The sequence below is a fragment of the Rhea americana genome, unplaced genomic scaffold (genome assembly GCF_003343005.1).
Source record: "Rhea americana isolate MKP2758 unplaced genomic scaffold, rheAme1 scaffold_175, whole genome shotgun sequence".
Classification (NCBI taxonomy): domain Eukaryota; kingdom Metazoa; phylum Chordata; class Aves; order Rheiformes; family Rheidae; genus Rhea; species Rhea americana.
This window is the reverse complement of record NW_028185872.1, coordinates 145,900-165,984: the sequence shown is the minus strand read 5'-3', so window position 1 is coordinate 165,984 and position 20,085 is coordinate 145,900. Positions and strand designations below refer to the sequence as shown.

Sequence of the window (20,085 nt, the reverse complement as noted above, 5' to 3'; positions counted from 1 at the left end):
AATAAAATCCCCAACCAAAACCTCTGGTTAATTCTACTCCAAGAAATATATTTTACGATATGAAAAAGGAGCCCAGAGGTTTTGGCAGCATTTAACTGAAAAGGAAACAAGAACACAACTGACTCAGCTGCTCTTTCTACTATAAATTTATGTAGTTAAGTTAATCACACTATAAGCCTTCTTGACAAGTTTCTTAAAAATGCCACATTTCAAGACTGAGAATCCTTTTCTTCAGTCCTAGCAGAAAACACTGAAAACTCAAAGAACTAGGCTATCAAAGCCATGTTTGAGAAAGCCCCATAGAAATTTTTAGAATTAAAAGGATTAGTAAATCAGAACCTTTTTTATTTCACTCAGCTAATTTAAAAGGGAACAAATTGTTAATAGCTATTAATCTTATCACCTCTAAAACAGAAAGTGTTACATACACAGTAGACAATCCACAAATCTCAATCTTTGGAATGTAAAATAGTCTGAAAATATTTAACACCATTTCCCTCATAAGCAGCTGGTTGTTTACTATGCTTCTTTGCATCTATTCTGAAACTAGAGGACTGCCATAATATGATTCCTAAGTGTTGAAAACCTCTACGGTACTTCTAAAAATTTGTCTGTTTGATACTCATTCACCATATATGGGGGCAGAAAAGTGATACATTTGGGGGGGGGNAAAAAAAAAAGAAAAAAACTACTGGAAAAAGTGTTGACAATATAGTCCAAAAACTATGACCTGTTTGCCAAGATACAGCTTGGAGAGAAGTTTATTGCTTGCTTATGACCCCTTGAACAAATGAATTGACAAATTTAAGATATTACCTCTAGCAGAACAAGCAGGCATGACAATCATACCTGAAAAACATTCATGTACTTCATTTCACAGAAAAAAATGCAGCTCTTCCCAGTAAAATAACACAAACGTTAAAAAAATACCTACACATTGGATCCAGTATGTATATTATACTTTAATAATTTCTGTACATCAGGTCCCCAAAACCAAAGCCCACACGCATATTCAAATCCATATGTTAATACACATTTAGCTAACAAAACAGCATAATACGTAGAGATTTCCCAGATTATTATTCAGGCTGTTTTTCTTGCATTTTTCTCATTTACAGATGTTTCTCATTTTTGAGAGCGTCATTGGGCAACAATAATTTTTGATATGGCCTGAAAACACTGTTGCTTCAACAGAGCCAAGATCAGCTGGTAAGAGAAGTAGGGGCTCGCTAGAGGATGTGTTCTCACTCAGTGGTGTGTCAAACCTGTAGGACTGTCCCAGATTCTTCAGATGAGTAATAAAACACATGTAGGATAGGGTATTAAAGGCAAGGGTGGGCAGAAACAGACAAATTTAATACACTTGACTGTATAAATTTACTGAGGTTATATACGAAGTGATCCATTAATCCATTTCAAAAGATACTTTTTCTACTATGGAGCACATTTTAAAGAAGAGTCAGGAATAAATAACTAGGAAACACTTTTGCTTCTGTACAAGAGCCCTTGCAGCGGTGGCTTTTCTCTTTAGTTTGAGAGATCCAAGTGCTTTAGTYCACTGCAATGAAATTAATCTTCTTCTTTCTCAATGTAAGATTTTGTACTGACACGTGCCATTTGCCTTGCCAAATAGCGATCCCTTGCTGACATGACTGTCTCTTCATTGCTCCGTTTGGCAAATTTGCTTATGTTCTCAGATGGTTTCTGTGTCTGTCCGTTCTCTTCTTTCTCTCCTTCCTCTCCAGCTTTACGTTTTGGCCCAAATAAAATTCCAGAGCTGGAGCTGCTCTTATCATCCACCTCTCTGTCTTTTCCCTTTGTGTTCTTTTCTAGATCAATCTCTCCATCTTCCTCTAAAGATGTAGGACTCCTTTCCCTCCTGTCTCTGTATTTCTTTTCATCACTACCATATTTCTCTTTTCTCTCTTTTACGTGATCTTCCTTTTCTCTGTACTTCTCTGCTCTGTCCCTCTCTCTATCACTGTACCTATCTTTATCATTTCTTAATTTTTCTTTTTCTCTTTCCCTTTCTGAACTCTTCTCCTCTCTCTCCTTTGCCTTCCTCCATTCTCTATGTCCTTCTCTCTCTTTTCTTTCCTTCCCCCTTTGTTTATCATCTTGCTCTTCCTTCCTTCTGTAGTTATCCTTACTAGTACGATCCCCATATCTATGTCGCTCTTCCTTTTCCCTTTGGTGATCCTTTTCCTGGGTCCTACTTTTTCTCTCATAATCTTTTTCCCTGTATGGTTCATCATTTCCCATTCTGCCTGTTTTGCTCTCTCCCCTCTTCGGATGATTTGTTCGTGCTTTTGCGCGCAGCTCATCCTCCTCACTGGATGAGCCTGGTGACCTGGAATGCTTCCGGCTCTTGTGATGTTTAGACTCCTCTTCACTGCTCACAGAGCTGTCTCGCCTCTCCTTCTCTTTAAAATATACTTTACTATTTCTACGTCTCTTATCATCATCACTACTATCACTTCCCAAGTCAGTGTCAGCATCTGGATTATCCTCTTCCTTAGCAGAAGGCTTGAGTCTCCGTCTTTCATCTAGGCCTTTGTTTCTTTTGTTGGATTCATCGTAATAATTGTTAGATTTTTCTTCTTTTATCCTATATTTTTATGTTAAAAAAGAAAAAAAACATTACACAGCCTGAAATTTCAGATATTTCTAGAAGCTGACTTCTGGTCAGGACCTAAGCAAGACTAAATGATGGATGCTGCTGAAAAGTCTAAGAAAGCCAATCTATCTGTGGCTCTAGTTCCAGGAGTCCAGTGCAAAGGATCTGTATAAAAAAAAATGTATGTCCGGTTCGTTGACAAATACAAGCAGATGAATTTATCTAAAAGAAGGAGTATGGTTAAATATCTGCAGGCTCTGTTGGACAGGACAGATTCATATTCTAATGTTAGCTCTTTGGCAAGCTATACATTTTGATTTATGTGTTTATTCCTCTCTGCRTGTCAAATAATTATTTGGAGAAGCAGGTCTTATTTTTGGTGACAAGATAAGAACATAGCTTCCATTATTAGTAGGAGATTTCTTAATCCAGTATTTCTGAAGATCTCACAGTTTTGGTTAAATAGAAACTAGTATCTTTTCCACAGCTCACAGATTATTAAATACAAGAACCATGGAGGACAAATTCATAGATTTCAATTTGGCCATTAGCCAGGAAGGTTATGCTTCTTCATTCTTTTCTGACTGAAGAAAATATATGTTTAATCACACATGCCACATGCCTTTTCTTTCTTATAACATAGCTTCAGTAATAGTCTGTGGTAAATTCTCCTTATGAACCAGTGGACCATCTGGTTAGATTGAATGTTTGATGCATTGTTGAACGTGCGGTTATTCCATGAAAACTGACTAAAAATTACACTGAAGAATTCCATAATTACGTCTTCATTTGCTTTACTAATTCAATTTATTAAAATAACAAGTCAAGAGTGGATCATTTTAAGGCCAAGAAATGTAAAGTGAGATTTTAAATTTTGAACTGTGCTCTTTTTGTATTCTATTATCCTGCCATAATAAAGAATAAAATTAAAATATACACCTGAGCTCATCTGAAAGCCTAGCTCAGAGCACTATATACAGGCACTACTTGTATTCCTTCAAATTAATTTTATATACAGTTTGTAAAAGAAACACTTTCATAATTTGCAAGATTAAGAAACTGTCATTCCAAAATGATCTCTACACAGTACAAAAACGGTATCTTCATGAAGTGGCTTTGAAAGAACTGTACGAGCAAGTGGAAAACCAGGGGGGCCAATCTCTACAGCTACAAGAGATGCAACAGAAAAACTTAAATTTCACCAGTAAAAAGAAGAAACCATGAAAAGCMAAATTCATTTAACAATTGTCAGTAGCAATCTTTGCCAGACAGCCACAGAAACCAAGCAAATATTGCTCCCTAGTGAAAACTGATACAGTAGACCTGTACACTTGGAAAAATGTCCTAACTAATATTTTAAGTCTCATATGACAAACAATTATGGCCTCAAATTTCTCATTCTCCACTTGAATTCAGGAAGCTGTTCTGCTTTTCTTCCAATCAGTAATTTTTACCTTTTACACCACTTTTCACTGTTATATGCAATGAAGTGACAGATCCTTGCATCAAAAGAGATAACACAGAATGCCCATATTTCAGATAGTTGAGTAATTTCACTGTGCTCACACTTCTGATATCTAGTTTTAAGGTCTACCAAGTGAGTTTTAATCTGAACTAATTGTTTCAAATAATTTTTGCTGCATGTAACAAATATATCCCAGTCAACATCTTTATCTAGAGGACATCTCAACTACATAAATAATTCAGCCTCATCTGATCAGTTTGAGACTGCACATATATTAATATATTTAAAAATAGTCCTACTGGACATCTATATATTTCATTAACTTCCTTTTACCACAGAATCAACACTAAGTTTATTTATATTTCATACACCTGTAAATGTGGACAGATCTTTTCCAGGACTTTTCTCCATCATTTCCTATGATTAATTTTAGAGTACCTTATCTCTCTATGCCCTTTATTTTACCTTTGTTATTCACATGATTAAACTATTTAACTTAACGCAGATTGCCAAGTACTGTGTAACCCAAAATAAAAACAAGGTTAGAATAATAACAGGCAGTACTAACAGTGAGATTATCCTCCGCTACCTTTTAAAACAGCATCCCTGCTCTGCTTGCTTCTGTCTTATAGTAAAGTCTGTACAACCGACGACCAGACACTTCCCAAGTAACTCAGCTGTATGAAGTATTATGCTTGCCCTACCAGTGTTTTAGTATTTCCTGCCTTTCTGCAGGGTTCCAACGATTTTGGAATCACAAATAACCAGAAGTAACTTTGTATGCAAAGCCCTTCTGGAATCACATCCTACCTGGCTTCACGGAAGCTGCATTTAGGCATCTCTTCTTCTCCAACTTTTTGATTTAAAAAATGTCTGTAAAATCCACTGAGATCCTTCTGTTTGGTCACATCCAGGCATGCTAAGGAAAAAAAAAAAAAAAAAAAAAAAAAGGTTGGAATAACTGTGTCATAAATGCTCAGACACTACTCACAGGTGGTAAAGTATCAAGAGCACAATTTCCAAGTTAGAGGTTTTCAAAAAAAGCCCAGAGCAATCTCTCTGGAATAGATGACCTTCTGAGGGAGGTCCCTTCAAACCTGAATTATCTTATGATCCTATATGCAGAATGCTGAAAATACAGATTACAAGTCTATTAAATTGCTCGCTCTTGTTCTTTATTCTACTACCCATTTGTAGTCCTAGTCCTTCATGCCTATTTCTAGACACTTCACAGAACATTTGCAGTAAGGCGCAAAACATTGTTGGACTCCAGGCATAATATTCTTCCTTCATCAACTGACCCTTCCTCAAAAGTTAGAAGTAGTACCTCAAATAGTACTGACACACAAATTGAAGAGCTTGCTCTGTTCCTTCCGTAATCTGTCAAAGGAAAAGTAACAGCCAGAATCTGATTCTGTACAGATTGCTATCTATTCCTTTTTGATATTTCAACTATTTCAAGCCTCTCAGAGAATCTAGGATAACAACACTGTAAACCACATACAAGACCATGTTTCTTTTTAAGCAGGAGTCATACTGATTCAGCGTGAATCTCACCCTCCAGAGCTGCTTCTCTTCTTTCTCTTTCCTCCTCCTCAGCCCTTTCTTGCAGCTTCTTTTTATAGGCTGAAGTCACAAAGGCCTCTTTGTCAGCAAACTCTCCTCCTTCCATTTCACGCTCTTTCTGAATTTTTCTTTCCATCCTTTTTTCTTGTTCCTTCTTTCTAATCTCAGCTGCTTTGAGGATATTTTGGATGTATCTGGGCTAGAATAAATGGGGGGGAATGGTATAATGCTGAAAGACAATTAAGGTGGCTGAGAAAACATAAATTGAGATTGCTAAAAATGTAGAAGAAATTTTGCAATAGAAGAAAAAGCAACAGACACTAGTCTCACGGAGTTTGAAAGCAATCTTAAACCGTCATCCTCTTTCAGGTCACTATCATGGCATGCTTCCTTTTTACAACAAAAGAGGCTGCTGCATTCAATTAAAAAGTCAGCCTAGCTTTGATTAGGATGCATTTTGCTGAGTGAAATCAAATGTTTTTGATTTCCCACTCCTCTGACTTCTGTCTTGTAATAGTCTTCCCCTTCTATTACTGCAAGGGAGTGGGATGCTTTCTTTTATATCTGCCATAACCTGACAAGCGTTTTCAAATGAAATAGAATGAGTAATAGTGAAAATATCATGTCAGGATAATTCAGCAATGCTTTGAAACAAGATGTTGGGCTGTGAAAACTGGCTCACATTTCACCAATGAAAGGTAATAACTTTAGCCTTCCAGCAGTCCTCCTGTAAGCGCACTAGTGAGTGAGAACGATAGTTTATGTTCATTGGCCGAATAACAAAAGCCTTTATAATCAGAAATAGTACACTAGCAGTGCCCATTCGCTCTAATTCTACCACCCCCCCATATCCCACAGTCTCTTCAGAAATGCACAAGTATTATGTACACCTCAAATAGAGTGGGAAACAYGGAGGCACTGCTGCCCTCCAGAATACCACCGGAACAGGACCTTAAAATATCCAACAAACTAACAGTTTTACCAAAATTCTTATGAATTACGATCTTATGTGACAGGATTTGAGCACAAACCTTCTATGCTCCAGAAGAGAATACGTTTGGCTTATTAAGACAAAGTTTAAGATTAAATAACCATAGTTATTCCTAGTATACATAGATAAGACAGACAGCATACATTTTCAGGTATGGACCTTTTTCTCATCTTTTCCTGATAATATTTTGGCATTATTTTCTTTCTTCCGCTGCTGCATTTCATCATAAATACTGTCATATTCATACACTGTAGCATCTTCAGCCAAAGCCTTCTGGATCTCCAATTTAGTCTAAATGAGAATAAGGGAGGAAAGGACGGAAAAAAAACAGAAAAATGAAATGGTTACCATTTCACCTCCCCAAATTTAGAGTATCTTAGATTCYGATTATTATGTTTCTGGAAAATAATGATGAGCACGTGCCTCCTAATAAAGACACATATTAAAAATTTATAAAGCTAAATGAAAAACTATTTATATAGGAAGTTTAAGAAACGAAGACATTTTATCAATCTAACAAACCTTTAAAAAAAAAGGCAATTCCACATACATTGGCATCATTGGCAAAGCCAAATTAGAAAGCTCCTCCGCTTTGCTCACTCCAGCTGGTTATTTTTTCTGTCTCTGTGGCCCACTTCATCCTCAGTTCACACCACTGYTTGTGAGCCTGTACTGTCAACCTGCTTATTTCATAGCCCTTAACAGTGCAGATTCACCATCCATTATCCCAGCACAACTGAAGGTTCAGGAATAAAAGGACAGGAGTTGGAACTTCTTACTCTTAGCTAGAATTTCTGATAGCTTTGCCACCACAACAAAACATGTGCAGACCCACACCTCTGCTAAGCTGGCTCCCTGAAGACAAACATTCAGATATAGGTAAAACCACCAATTAGCTATGAATTCAGTAATTTCCTAGCTTGCTGTAGCATGAAGAGTCCCTGTCACAGCTTACCTGTTTCATTGCTTGTTTTTTCAATGCTTCTTTCTGAAGACTTTCACCAACAGATGTCTGAAAGATAGAAATATTGCAGAAATAAAGTTAATACTGAAATAGCCCATGTTATTTTTCTAACACTAGTTTTTCTACCGAGTGTTTTCTAGACAGCTATCTAAATAAAGTCTCATTTTATCAGCTAGTCCTGAAGTTTAGTTTTTCTTGCTTTCAGAAAAATACAGAAAGTTCACTCATAAGCATACAACAAATCAGCTTCTTCAATAAGCAAAACTGCAATACCTCAACATATATACTTATTACAAAAAAGTGCTGAGTTTAAAAACATTTTTTTTTCTAACAGTATACCTCAAAATAATTTGCACATATTCTGATGCCATTTCACAAAACAAGGAATTTCCTTTCAAGAAACACTCAGAGACATGGGGAGTTCTGACACAACTGTTTTGTCCCAAACACTTGCTTCAACCACTGCCAAAGAACCGATAGAAAAGACAAGATCACTCAACTTAGGCAAGGGTCAGTCCATTGGTGCAAGAAGTTAGCACACAGGCAAGCAAAACATCTAGTTTTTTGCTGGTAGTTAAGGCCAAGACTGAAACATGCGTAAGAGAAGAGTGCTTGCAATGTGCCTACTCAATCTCAAAAACACTAAACTTCCTTTTTATTGCTACATAAGAGGGAAAAAAAAAGGAAAAGGGAAAGCACTGAACTCCATCCCAAAGTTAACATAAACTGGAAGCAAATCCTCCTACCATGTTGCATATCAAAAATGTTGTTAATGCTGCTGGAAACTATGTTTGTGAACACAGAAGGACAAACATTCAAGTTTTTTTTGTATTATATTTCTATTACTCTCTGAAATAGGTAGGTGCTGTTCAGAATGTACAGTTTCTAATATGTAAATTTAGCCAGAAATAAAATAGTCATGAGCCAACATTTTTACTGACAACCATATGAAAGAACTGTATTCACAGTCAAAACCCAATAGTCAAAAGAATTTCGGTGTTTATTTTAAGTTCRATCTGTGCCATTAGTACTGTATTTTTAAAACTAAGAATGCTACTGATTTCAACAAGTACCCCAAGCACTGGTGTCTAACTTTAATTTTTCACAATTAATATGCTAGAAAATAGCAACACTAATCTTTCCCAGGGAAAAAAATCCACTGCTGAAGAATGGTTTCTACTCATTCTTTAAAATTACATTTTAGTTAGTCAGTCTTTTACTTAGGGTTGAATTAGACTGCATATCTTTCTTCTGCCAACCAACAGATAATACTATTTACTAAACAGATTCACTATAAATGACAGGACTCATAGCCTTGTTTATGTAATTAGGAATCACTTAATCTTACCAAGCACACATAAGAAGGAAAAATCCTTTTCCATTTTGGAAGCTTCTCAAGTTTTGCACCTTTGGATAGAATATGCTCTATATCACATTTTTWAAAAAAGAAAAAGATTGTGTAACCAACTATTAATAAAAATTAAAACAGAAAACCAAACAACAGGAAGCTTGGAAGCAGGAACTAGGATCTTCTGAAATCAAATAAACCTAGTACAATCTAAATTCAAACAGACCCACTGAACAGAAGAGCTCTGCATTTCATTTGGTGCTTAGAAAATAATGATGCRTCGTGACCTCTTTTTTCTTACACTGTGGAAATTTTAACAGATGTGTCAACAAAGGAAAAAAAAGACAAGTGCTTTTCCACAATTTTCTACATGACAGACTGTAAACAATTCAGATGTTTTTAACTAGTTTATTTCAGAAACTCAAAACAAGTTCTGCCATAAACAGCAGAATTAATGAAGTTTCATTTTATATGGCTTTGGACGATCTGTCTCTATTTCCTTTATCATCATAGGTATCCTACCTGCTTGATTTGACAAGAGGGCAGCACTCCATGTGGTTAAAATTTGCCACTGTATTGAGCAGGCAGCTGCTCCTTCTCAAAAGGGAGAAGGATTAAAAAATCACATTTACACCTGTCCCTTTACCCAGATGTTAATTAGGTTGCAGCTTGCTGTATTCTGTGCACTTGAGTTGGACATATTCCTCTCATTTAGTTACTTAGTTGACTGCTTGACTAAGGGAAGTGATAAAGGACCRTTTGGTTTAAAACAATCTACAAGAATCCCAGTTTCAATCATCTCTTATTTTCCTGTGGCTTTCAGACTTAGTAGCTGACGTTTAGAAGTATTGTAAATACTGTAAATTTTATGTCATATGATTTCTTCTAAAAATGCTATCTAGGAAGCAGTATGATTCTCTTGGAATAAGCAATTATCTTAAATTGGCAGCAGAGCACACATCAGCATTACACAGAAGATCCAGACTCGCTCCCAGCTCTTTTAGGGAGGAAGATGGTTCTCTGCTTCTTGTATTAAGGAACATCACTGAAGGATTCCTTTATCAGACCCTATTACAGTGGCTATGCAGAAAGCCAGATGAACAGTAAGGAATCTCCTCTCCTCTGCCACCTGCCAGAAAGCAGGGGCTCAATGAAAGAGGAAAAGAAAAACAAATTCTGCAATTATATTTGCAAAATAAACTTTATTCCACCAAAATATTTGAAACACTGCTTAGAATGTTTTCCTTGTCCTACAAGAAGTAAATGTACTGATCTATAAAGATTATGCAAACACAGAAAGTAATAGACAATCTTCATTATTGTATATAAATTATAAAGAAGTCCACCTGTGATTTGTTTGTTCAGAACAGCAGTAAGTTTACAAAAAACAAATACCTTCCCTAGGTTTACGGTTGACAATTTCCTGTTGTGCTATGAGCTCTGATAGATGAGAACTTCCTGTTCTTTTGTATTGTTTCTACTTATCAACTGTCCATTTATTAAAGGCCCTACAAGCTCAGCAATCTGTCTTATACTTTGTTTCCCTGCAGTCAAGCTATTCTTTGGAAGCACAAAGCTTATAGTTTAATATTTTCTGAGTAAGAAAATGCTTTAACCCTATCCTGTGAAACTATATAGAATCCATGCAAATCCAGAAATTCTTAAAAATGAGACCTGACAGTACACCAGCCCTACAAAATCATGGAAGATAGCTTGTTCACAACTGAAAAAGTTTTAAAAAGTAACAAAAGAAATGGCCTGAAATGGCCTGATATCTACTACTGTTTTTTACTGAGCCTTCCCATTTTTYTCTTACAAGTTTTCCTTCAGGGTTCTTAAGCATATGAACCACCTCCTTATTTTTATCCAGCAGGTTTACATCTCTTCTAAGTTGCTTCTTGAAATGACTTCCTTACTTTGCTCTGATACAAGCAAAGAACAGATAATCAAACTAGTAAACAAAGTTTTTCGCTTATTTCTGGTAAATTCAAATCATGCTAACRACATGCAAACTATTTACAAAAAGCTCAATTTAAAGTTCAAAATCAAACATCTAAAAAGGTGACTCCGCAAAGGAGACAACTTAAAAATTTCATTTTCTTACAAGTTTATCTTGTACGCTCCCTCCACCTTCCCACTACCACAACATCCCACCCTTTCCACATTTGCAGGTCCCTCTCGCATTCACTGAAGAGCCCATCTACAATATCCCAAGTGCTATCCCATATGCACACTCTGAAACAGTCTGAATTTCCTCTGATGTCCACAAACATTTTCATTTGGCTTTGCTAAGAAGCAGCACGCGATGTGAGTGGCCAAGATGTAGGAACCTGCTTATCAGCTAAATGGCAGGAACAGGGTGGCTAGGCAGCCAGCCCTCTGCCTCCAGGCCTGCGGGACAGCAAGGAGGTGCGTTAAGGTCATGCTGCCTCTCCTCTCTTCAGGCCATTAGTGGGATCTTTGTTCTGCAGCTAGACATGCCTAGCCTTGTCCAATTTGCTTGAAGTTAGGCAGCGTGTTCAAGATGTTACTGGGGCAAATGTCAGAGAATGACTTGTCTAAACCTCTTTTTGGGAAACTAGATCAAAAGGAGGGTAGTAAGTGATTGACTTGAACGTGCTTAGTTGAAAGAACAGTTGGGTTACATTTACTCTTCTGATTTGTTTGCTATCTCATCCATTCTTGCTTTGGGTTTTAGCAGGAATTTCTTCTAAATTCTGCTCTAAGTTACGCAATTCCTAGGGCAGCAGATGTGACATCATTTGCAGCATAATCACAGGCAGTCTTAGACCTATGACTAGTACCATTTTCAGTAATGAAGCTAGTTTCTGGAAAGTTACAGCCTTAATTCTACATGGCCTTGCCTTTTAACACTGTACTTTTGAACTCTCCACATGCCGTTTCTCAGTAGACATACTAAATAAGTTATCTTTCTTTACAGAGAAATTCATTTTAAAGTGAAATGAAATTGTTTTAATGATGTAAGGCAGATTAAATGTAGTTTGATTTAATCCCTCACTACAACAGTCTAGTTTTAGCTGGATATGCAGAAGAGTATTTGACCAAACAGCAACAGCAGGATAACCTGGACTATTATTTGATCAGCAAGAGAAAGATGCCCAGATAGCCAATGAGTTCTCAAAAAGCAAAAACTTATATTTATGCTGAATTAGCCATCCTGAATGCTGTCTGTCATTAAAGAGTGAGAAATAGATGCTTTCAGAGCAAAATTCATTTAACTGATTTTAGATATCTACTTCAGAATGAGTTGTGCCCCAGAAGGATCAATATCTCTATTGACCCTGAGCAGGAGTTCAGGGTACTCGACTGTAGATGTCTACACAATTTTATATGTATGGATGTCACCCAGAGTTTGTGGACCTACATGGCTAAGTCTCAGAAAGGCTGAGACATGATTTTGTTCAGACCATTTCACTCTTCTCGCATGGTGTACAGAATCTCATGTTGTGTTATCTTCAGGCTCATGTCAAGATACTTGGATTTGTGACATTTTGGTATCAAAACTTGATCTTAAAATGAGCAAGTTTTAGTTAAACCTACTTACATTCTCATATATATATATATATATATATTCAACAACAGTTCATTAGGGCTTACTCACCTATAAACTTGTATTATCATACTATAAGGCTACATATGGAAAATTACTAAACATAAATGAGACTCAAGCCTTCATTAAAAGAAAGCCAGACAACAGATTCATCTCATTTCATACGCAATCCTAGCCATGGCCACTAACAGAAGAGAAATAATGTGAAAAACAGGTCATGTGAATAATTAGCTTTCCTCAGCACACCCTCACAGCTTCCAGTAAACAGAAGTTTAGGGACTTCCTGAACTGGAGGACACACCTGGATCATTGTTTGACACCAAGATGCATCCCTTAATTTGACTAATGACTTTCTGAATCCATTTACATTTTCGGACACACCACAGCATCCTGTGGCAATGAGTTCCACAATTTAATTATACATTGTGTGGGAGAAAAAAAAATCCCAAACCAACCAGACAAAAAACCATCAGAACCCCTTCCTTTTGTTTAGATTAAACCAGTTACTTGGTTATTCCATAATACATCCTAACACTCATATTTTGAATGATAAAACTGGTAAACTGCAAAATCACTTTACCTTCTCTAAATCTTTCATGCTTTTATACACTTCAGTTATTTCTCTCCACTTTCTTTTCCTCAGTAATCTTTTCTAAGAGCCTCCTAGTCTATCTAGTTTTATTCTGTCTGAAAGCTTGCATAAACTCTGGCCATAATCATTACTCATTAGCTCTCTACTCTTTTTTTTTTTTCTTCTTCTTAAGTCATGCTTTATCTTTTTTGAAAGTGAACAGAAGAAGCTGCAAGCAAAAACAAAGATCTGAGTCTGCAATAGCATATAGTTTTCTCCTTGTTTTCCAGTGTCCTTTTTTTTAAAAAAAAAAAAAAAAAACACATTTTCTTAAACACTCCATTTATCTTTTGGATGGTCACTAAAAACTAAGCTGATACATCTACCAAACTATCCACATCAACTCCAAGACGTCTTTCCAGAATTTAGCACCTATCATGCTGTGTGCACAGTTAACTCTTCATCTGCACATTACATCCCGTAGCAACGAATCAATTTTGAAAGGCTGCCATGCAAGGTAGAGGAATACATGTTGGATAGTTCTGGTAAAATAAAGAAACGGAAATCTTACCTGCTGTAATATGAGTCTCAATTTACCCAGAGCTATTTCAACTAAATTCCAGTTAAACAACAGAATATGAAACAGCACAATAGTAATACTGACAAACTGTCTCTGAAAAGGCAATACATAGAAAAAAGGGGGGGAGGATAATTTCTTTGAAGAAAGTGGAGAGATCACAAATGAGAATAAGCCAGAATGGGAACTTATTTCTAACATCTCATTATTTGTTGCTGTAGTATATAATCCCTGTAATAGGCTTTCCTAGGGGTAACAACTCCCCAAAATATTTTAAGAAAGTAACAATTACTTCTCACTATGAAGGCAAAAAAAAAACCCCAGAATTATTTGGGTTAGAAATAACTGGAATTGCATCGTTTACTTTTTCCCAGGCAAAATGGTATTTCAAGAAAATTGCCATCCCAGATGTTTAGCTTGCTGTTAACTAACCTAAAGATCATCTTCACCAGTCACTAGCATTCACTGATGTCCTCAGCCACAGCAGACAGAATTTTTATAAAAACACACACCTTTCAAATTCCTTCAGCAAGCGTAGAGGCAGTATCTTAACGAAATATGCATAGTAACATTAAAAAAAAGAGCAGAAGTTTGGTATCTAATACATAATCACAGACCAAGTCAGGTGTGTAGATTTCCCAGCACAAACTTTATTAGAGTTCAGTTAAAAATACAATCTCCAGACATTTGAGATGTAGTTCTGACAGATAAGGTAGCAGACAGGAAATGAAACCCCTCCCAAATGCTACTCCTTATCTCGAAAAGCTCTGAAATTATTATTGAACTAATAAAGTAATTTTGCCTTTTTTTAAAGTGATCTCATGTGATAAAGGCAGTTAGGAGATTATTACTTCTTGCTGTGTATGTACCATATTGATGCGCATGGCAACTTCCAAGAGTCTTTAGAGTAGATACTGATAGTGAATGTGTCAGCCTTTACAAATCCTTTGGAAGGAAGAAACCTTAATCTGCTAAGCTAAAAGTTAGTTTATAGCATCATATTATAATTCATTATTTTGCTTTCATGTTTAAATATTAACAATGAAACTACAGAAACATTTACACTATGTATTTCTCTGAAGCTTTAGAAAACACCATTCTCCATTAGTGTCACCAGCATGTATTGAAAGTATTTTGGGTAACAGCTAATCAGTTGAAGAGTATAATGCAAATCATCTAGTGTTTCAAAGAGTAAGGGTCTTTTTCCACATACCAAAATCAAACCCCAGAATATTCTGCTGTGGTAGAGCTTCATAATGATGCTTTATCATGATTTTGTTTTTATCCTCTCATTGCATGTGAAAGGACACACTTCCAGATAACAAGTGCATCTAGCAGCAGAGGGACAGAAAAACCTGTTTTGCTATATGCTTGCTGTGTAGCCTTAAGCAAAGCATTTAGGGCCAGATCTCAGAAAGAGACCCATTAACTCAAGCCCTTAAATTTCAAATGGATCCAGAACTATAATTTGAAAATATGCAATCCAATTGATAACTCTGGAAGCATCTCAAGTTTACAGCTTTCTAAGTTTTCAATTTGCAGGTACCTCAGTTACCCAGTGTTTTTCTGCATGCCTGACAAGGATGAAAAGTTCAGTTCTTAATACATGCTTAACTCTACCAGGATTCAGACTGGATATCCCTCTTGCTCAGCTCCCCAAAGCCAACTTGGTAAATTCACAGCATGTCAAACAGGTTAAATTCTGCACAAAATATCAACAAATTCTATACAAAGGAATCCCTGCTGTTGGCCATCGTGATGATTGTGCTTTTCATCACAGCAATAGAAGAGCTAGGTGATAACTACTCTGCCCAGCATGTAAGAGACTTGGACCCAGGTGTTCCCTTTGCCTGCAAGAATTCAAATTCACACCTCTTACCTCCCAGGAGAGTGCCCTGGGCTACAGGGTATTTTACAAGGGCATTCCTGCTTCCTGCTAACAATGGCTTCCTAGCCATTCTATTTTTCTGGAAAGAAGTCAAAATTCATTGGTCCAAAGACAAAATGCAAAAATGGAAAAAAAGCAAGACTCTCCCATACTTGGGAAGGGTCCAGTCCTACCTCATGGATTTCTTACACATCTTAAGAATAATTTAGTGTTTAATGGCAATAGACTACTTCAAGCTTGTGCTTAGAATTTGAAACATGTGGGTTCAGTCCCTCAATGTAGAAAAGAACACCAAATCCCAAACTGCCAAAGACAAGGAAAGTTCTCCCGCCACTGAGTGCAGTGGATCCACTACTATCTCTGTTAGCTGTGTTTAAAGGAAAGCCTCTCTTTAGAGTCATGGGGCCAACTATGAGCTCAAATGAGGCATTTCCCGACAGTTCTGAGCGCACTGGCTAAGTGAGGAAAGAGAAGCGACTTAAACACTGACATCCTGTGTGCTTCCTGTAAGCTGCACTGAGGCAGCTTCATGTTCAGTGTACAGGGTCAGTCAATATTACTAGGAAGCACCTCACTCTCTCACCATACATCATATAAAGGGAGTTCAGACACCTTCAGCAGCATTCTGGACTCTACTGTGGAACCTGGCATACAAATGACCCACGCTTTCTGCAAAATATAGTTAACAGCAACTACTTCTCACAGAAGCTGAGGTAACACACTAAAAAACTATGTTGATAATGGGAGTGAGAGACTGGCAGATTATTTGACACCTTACTAGCATTGTTTTTTAAACCACACACAAGGTAACGCATAAGTGCATTCAGTAACACTCTTTAAAGTAAAAATAGCATTTATCTAACAAAGGTTATAAAAATATTAGTATTTTAAATGTTAACATCTAAAAGGTTAAAATTCTAGACTATAAGCGTATGTTAACTTTATTTTCAGAGAAGAGGGTGGGGTTGGTGAAAAAGTTTAATGTGCGCACAATGACTTTATGATTAAATTAACACCAGTAATTCCTGACAGATAAAAACCAGAATATAGTAACCATAGGTTCACAAACATAGTAGTTTGTGAAAAATAGTAATATAGGTTCTCCATCTATGTGGCAAGTTCATGTCTACAGTTCTGAGTTTCTACTCTTTACCTGTAAACTATGAAGCTATTTAAATTGTTTGGTTATACAAGTTGAAACACAGTCTATTTTAGAAGCTGGGTATGTGTAAAGGTAAACAAATCAGCCTTATATACCAAGCCAGTTCTTGAATGTTCCTCATGCTAACAGCAGTACATACAGAACTGTAATTTTTATGGTGTACAGCACCCTCTACAGGGGCAGGTAGAAAGTTTTTATTCTGAAGGTAGTATTAAAAAAAGATTAAGGAAACTAAGGAAAGGGACACTATCAACATCATGTAATATAATCACACATCATACAATATTAATAAACTTTGTGATCATAAAAAGGCTGTATATTGTCTGACCTAATAACACATTTCAAGTATCATGAAAATTACAAGCAACATTCATTACTTGCCTGTTTTTTGAGAGAAGGGTGGCTTTTTTTTTTTTAGGGGGGGGGGAGGCTTCCCCCCCTCCTTTTCTTCTTTAAAACTTTTGACTTGTTCAGCTTGGACAGTAAACTCCACTGAAGTTACCTTTGCTTTTGTTGAAAGTAAGTCCCCACTTAATAAATCAGTATTGCCAAATTTGGGTGGAAATATCAATATTAAAACACACTTATAAAGTGTAGGTGTTAAAATCAACAGTTAACCACTACTGGTGTTTCTATTTGTAGACATGTTTACCTGTGACAACCAAACAATTTCTTTAAGCTAGATGTTGCAAACACTTGCAAAGAAATGGCCACAAAAGTGTAATTACCTTTGGGAAAAGCTGACAGAAAATAACTAAGCATCAAGTTATCACTTCCATTTAACTTGAACTAAAGAAAACATAGATCATATTTCACAATCACAATCAAAATGATGATGCATATCTTCATAACGTTGCTGTAAACTTATGCTAGCGTTAGGATTGTAAATAAATTGTAATAAATAAAATACTTTCAAGAATATGGGGCAAATTTCAGAAGAAAATTGATTAACTGACCTCTTCATCAGAGTCATCTGCAAACACTGAGAGTTTCTTCGTAGCAAGATTTTTCTGCTGCATTTTTTGGGGCAAAATAAGTCCATATCTGGGAAAAAGATTAAAGATTGCCTTTAATAGTATTCACAACAAAAAATACAGTGTGTTCTAAAACAAAAATCCACTATTCACAATTTTAGAAACAAAAGATCAGTATCAACACAATGCTATCAAGTATAGTCCTGACCAGTATTTGTAGCAGCACACTCAGCTTTGCCACATACTTGTCAGCTTCTCTCAATGTTATTGCTGTTTTTTCTATGCAAAAGTTTCTGAATGCTACCATCTAAATTTGGTGGCAACACCCTCTCATCCTTAGTTTTTTAAATAATGCCTTTTCCTCTCACAGAGAGAGGAGAAATGACTACTCTTTAACCTAGTCTTAGCCTACAGGACATACTCCTCTGTAATTAAGTTTGCCTCTGCTGTAAATAGTTCACATACTTACCACGAGACTGTAAATCACCAATACATGGATACAGCTCTGGTAAAAAAAACTTACAGTCAGCTTATGTCATGCATAGAAATCAAATAACTACACATGCAGGACCCTCGGGCTGACACACCTAACATCTGTGGCATTTTCAGTAATCACCAGTTTTGCTTTCAAGAATTTCTCTTCCATCAGCCTCTCCCTGAGCTCATTTAGCTTCCTGTATCTACAGCATTGTGGAGGTCTCCAGCTTATCTCCACACTCTGTGAAGAACTATTTCCTTTCATATGCTTTCAGTCTGCCCCCACTAGCTTTATTTGCTCCTGCTGTGCAGACAGCAGGCCAAACTGCGCTCCTGCCACACCAGCATCATGTCAGTCCCAAGTATTCTGCAGATTTGGATTGTACCAGCTACAAAGCACTCTGCATGGGACTCCTAAGATACTGCTGCTTCTTAAGAGTGAAAACTCCCCTGTATTAGAACAATAGTACCCATCACTGCTTTTTCATTTGTATTCTTGTTTTTTGTTTTTATTCTTTTAAAGTAAACATAGCTTTAAATTCAGACCACTACAGATAACAAGGCTACAGGGTAAACCCATCCTGCTCTGGTCCAAAGGACAGCTCCAGCTTAACAGCAGCATTGTACTAACTCTGGAAAACTAAACACTTCTGCCACGTTTACAAAACAACTGTAAGAAGCAGCAGGCACGGAACTGAAGCCCCAGGCCCGCAAAGACGCGGCAGCCGATGGAAGGGTGCTCAGGGGGCCAACCGGCTACCGAGGCCTGCAGCTCCCGAGGGCTCCGAGCGCAAACGAAGCCGGTTAAGCGATTTCCTTGCCGGGCCGGGTCCTCGGTCCTCCTGCCCCTCGAGTGCCCGGGCAACCACCAGCTCCCCAGCTGGAAAAGCCTCAGGCGCCGGCCCCGCGTGACAGGCCCCTTGCACGGCGGGCGGGCCGGCCCGGGCGGGGGGCTCTGCCAGGCCCGGGGGCCCGAGGCAGGGCCCCGTCTGCGCCCGCCCTGAGCGCCGAGCGGCGGCCCCCGCCCCCCCCAGCTGCTGCCCGCGCAGCAGGGCCCGCCCAGCCCCGAGGCCCCGAGGCGGCCCCGCAGCCCCAGCGCCGCCCTCACTCACTGCTTGCTCGGCGCCGCCATCTTGTCCCGGCACCCGCCGCCGCCGCGGGGTGGAGCCGCCTGCCGTTCCGCGGCCGCAGATTCCCCTCAGCCGAGGCGCCCCTTTCCCCGCCGGCCCCGGGCGCTCGGGCAGCCGCCTGCCCCCGCCTCTCCCCAGCGCGGAAGCAGCGAGAGGGCGGATGGGGGGGGCGGGGGGGATGCTGGAGCCTGGGGACGTTTTTTTAACGGCTCATCGGCGAGTGGCGAAAGTGCTGATGGCGGGGGGGGGGGCAGGCGCCCCGAGCGCCGGGGCCGCCGGGGCCGCTGGGGCTGGGGCAGGCCCCCCCCCAGGCCGCCATTGCCGGGTGGGAGGGGAGAAGAGGCTTAGAAATCAACCCGCCACCATCAGCTATAAAATACCTGGTCGACGTCCCCTGTTGCTGACTAAATAAAGAAAGAGGTGTTTCATTTCCCAAAATTTTATTAAAAAAGTGATTCTGCCAAAAGAAACGTTATTGCAAAGATGAAATCTTGCTGCAGACAGCGAACTTGGCTGTAATCTCAAGCTTTATTCCAATAAGAAAGCTCTTTTTAGTATATTAAAAGTGTAGGGCTTTTCTGCACCTCATTTAGAAGTTTTTTTTTTAATGTTGATTAACAACCTTTATTTAAAATTATTCCTAAAAAATAAGGAGAGTGAATCTTGAAAGGTTTTGCTGTATCATTTATGAACCTTGCTGCTTGGTAGACATAAACTGTTTTTCCTTACTTCTCTCTTTTCTCATCAGAATTAAAAAAATATATTTTTTTTAACTTTTAAAGCT

At 38.1% G+C, this 20,085-nt stretch overlaps 1 protein-coding gene across 4 annotated transcripts; it reads right to left on the bottom strand.

Moving 5' to 3' along the window:
* Positions 1-942: 942 nt before the first annotated feature.
* NSRP1 (nuclear speckle splicing regulatory protein 1) lies at positions 943-19,375 on the bottom strand. Of its 4 annotated transcripts, none has more exons than XM_085301257.1 (7): positions 19,284-19,375; positions 17,677-17,764; positions 7,595-7,651; positions 6,799-6,930; positions 5,640-5,847; positions 4,893-5,001; positions 943-2,608 (listed from the first exon to the last, which is right to left on the bottom strand). In XM_085301257.1, exons 1-7 carry the CDS (start codon positions 19,301-19,303, stop codon positions 1,570-1,572), a joined length of 1,653 nt encoding a protein of 550 aa, XP_085157383.1. In that variant the 5' UTR covers positions 19,304-19,375; the 3' UTR covers positions 943-1,569. The 4 variants fall into 4 exon arrangements, with proteins under 4 accessions (XP_085157383.1, XP_085157385.1, XP_085157384.1 ...); XM_085301259.1 differs by lacking the exon at positions 19,284-19,375 and adding an exon at positions 18,932-19,050; XM_085301258.1 differs by lacking the exon at positions 19,284-19,375 and adding an exon at positions 18,164-18,182.
* Between the last annotated feature and the right edge of the window lie 710 nt (positions 19,376-20,085).

Coding starts and splice junctions, on each gene's coding strand:
- NSRP1 (XM_085301257.1), bottom strand. CDS start 19,303: ATGGCGGCGCCGAGCAAGCA. Junction 5,002..5,639: donor AAGAGAAGCAGCTCTGGAGG/GTGAGATTCACG, acceptor TTTTTTCCTTAG/CATGCCTGGATGTGACCAAA. Junction 2,609..4,892: donor TGCAGCTTCCGTGAAGCCAG/GTAGGATGTGAT, acceptor ATAAAAATATAG/GATAAAAGAAGAAAAATCTA.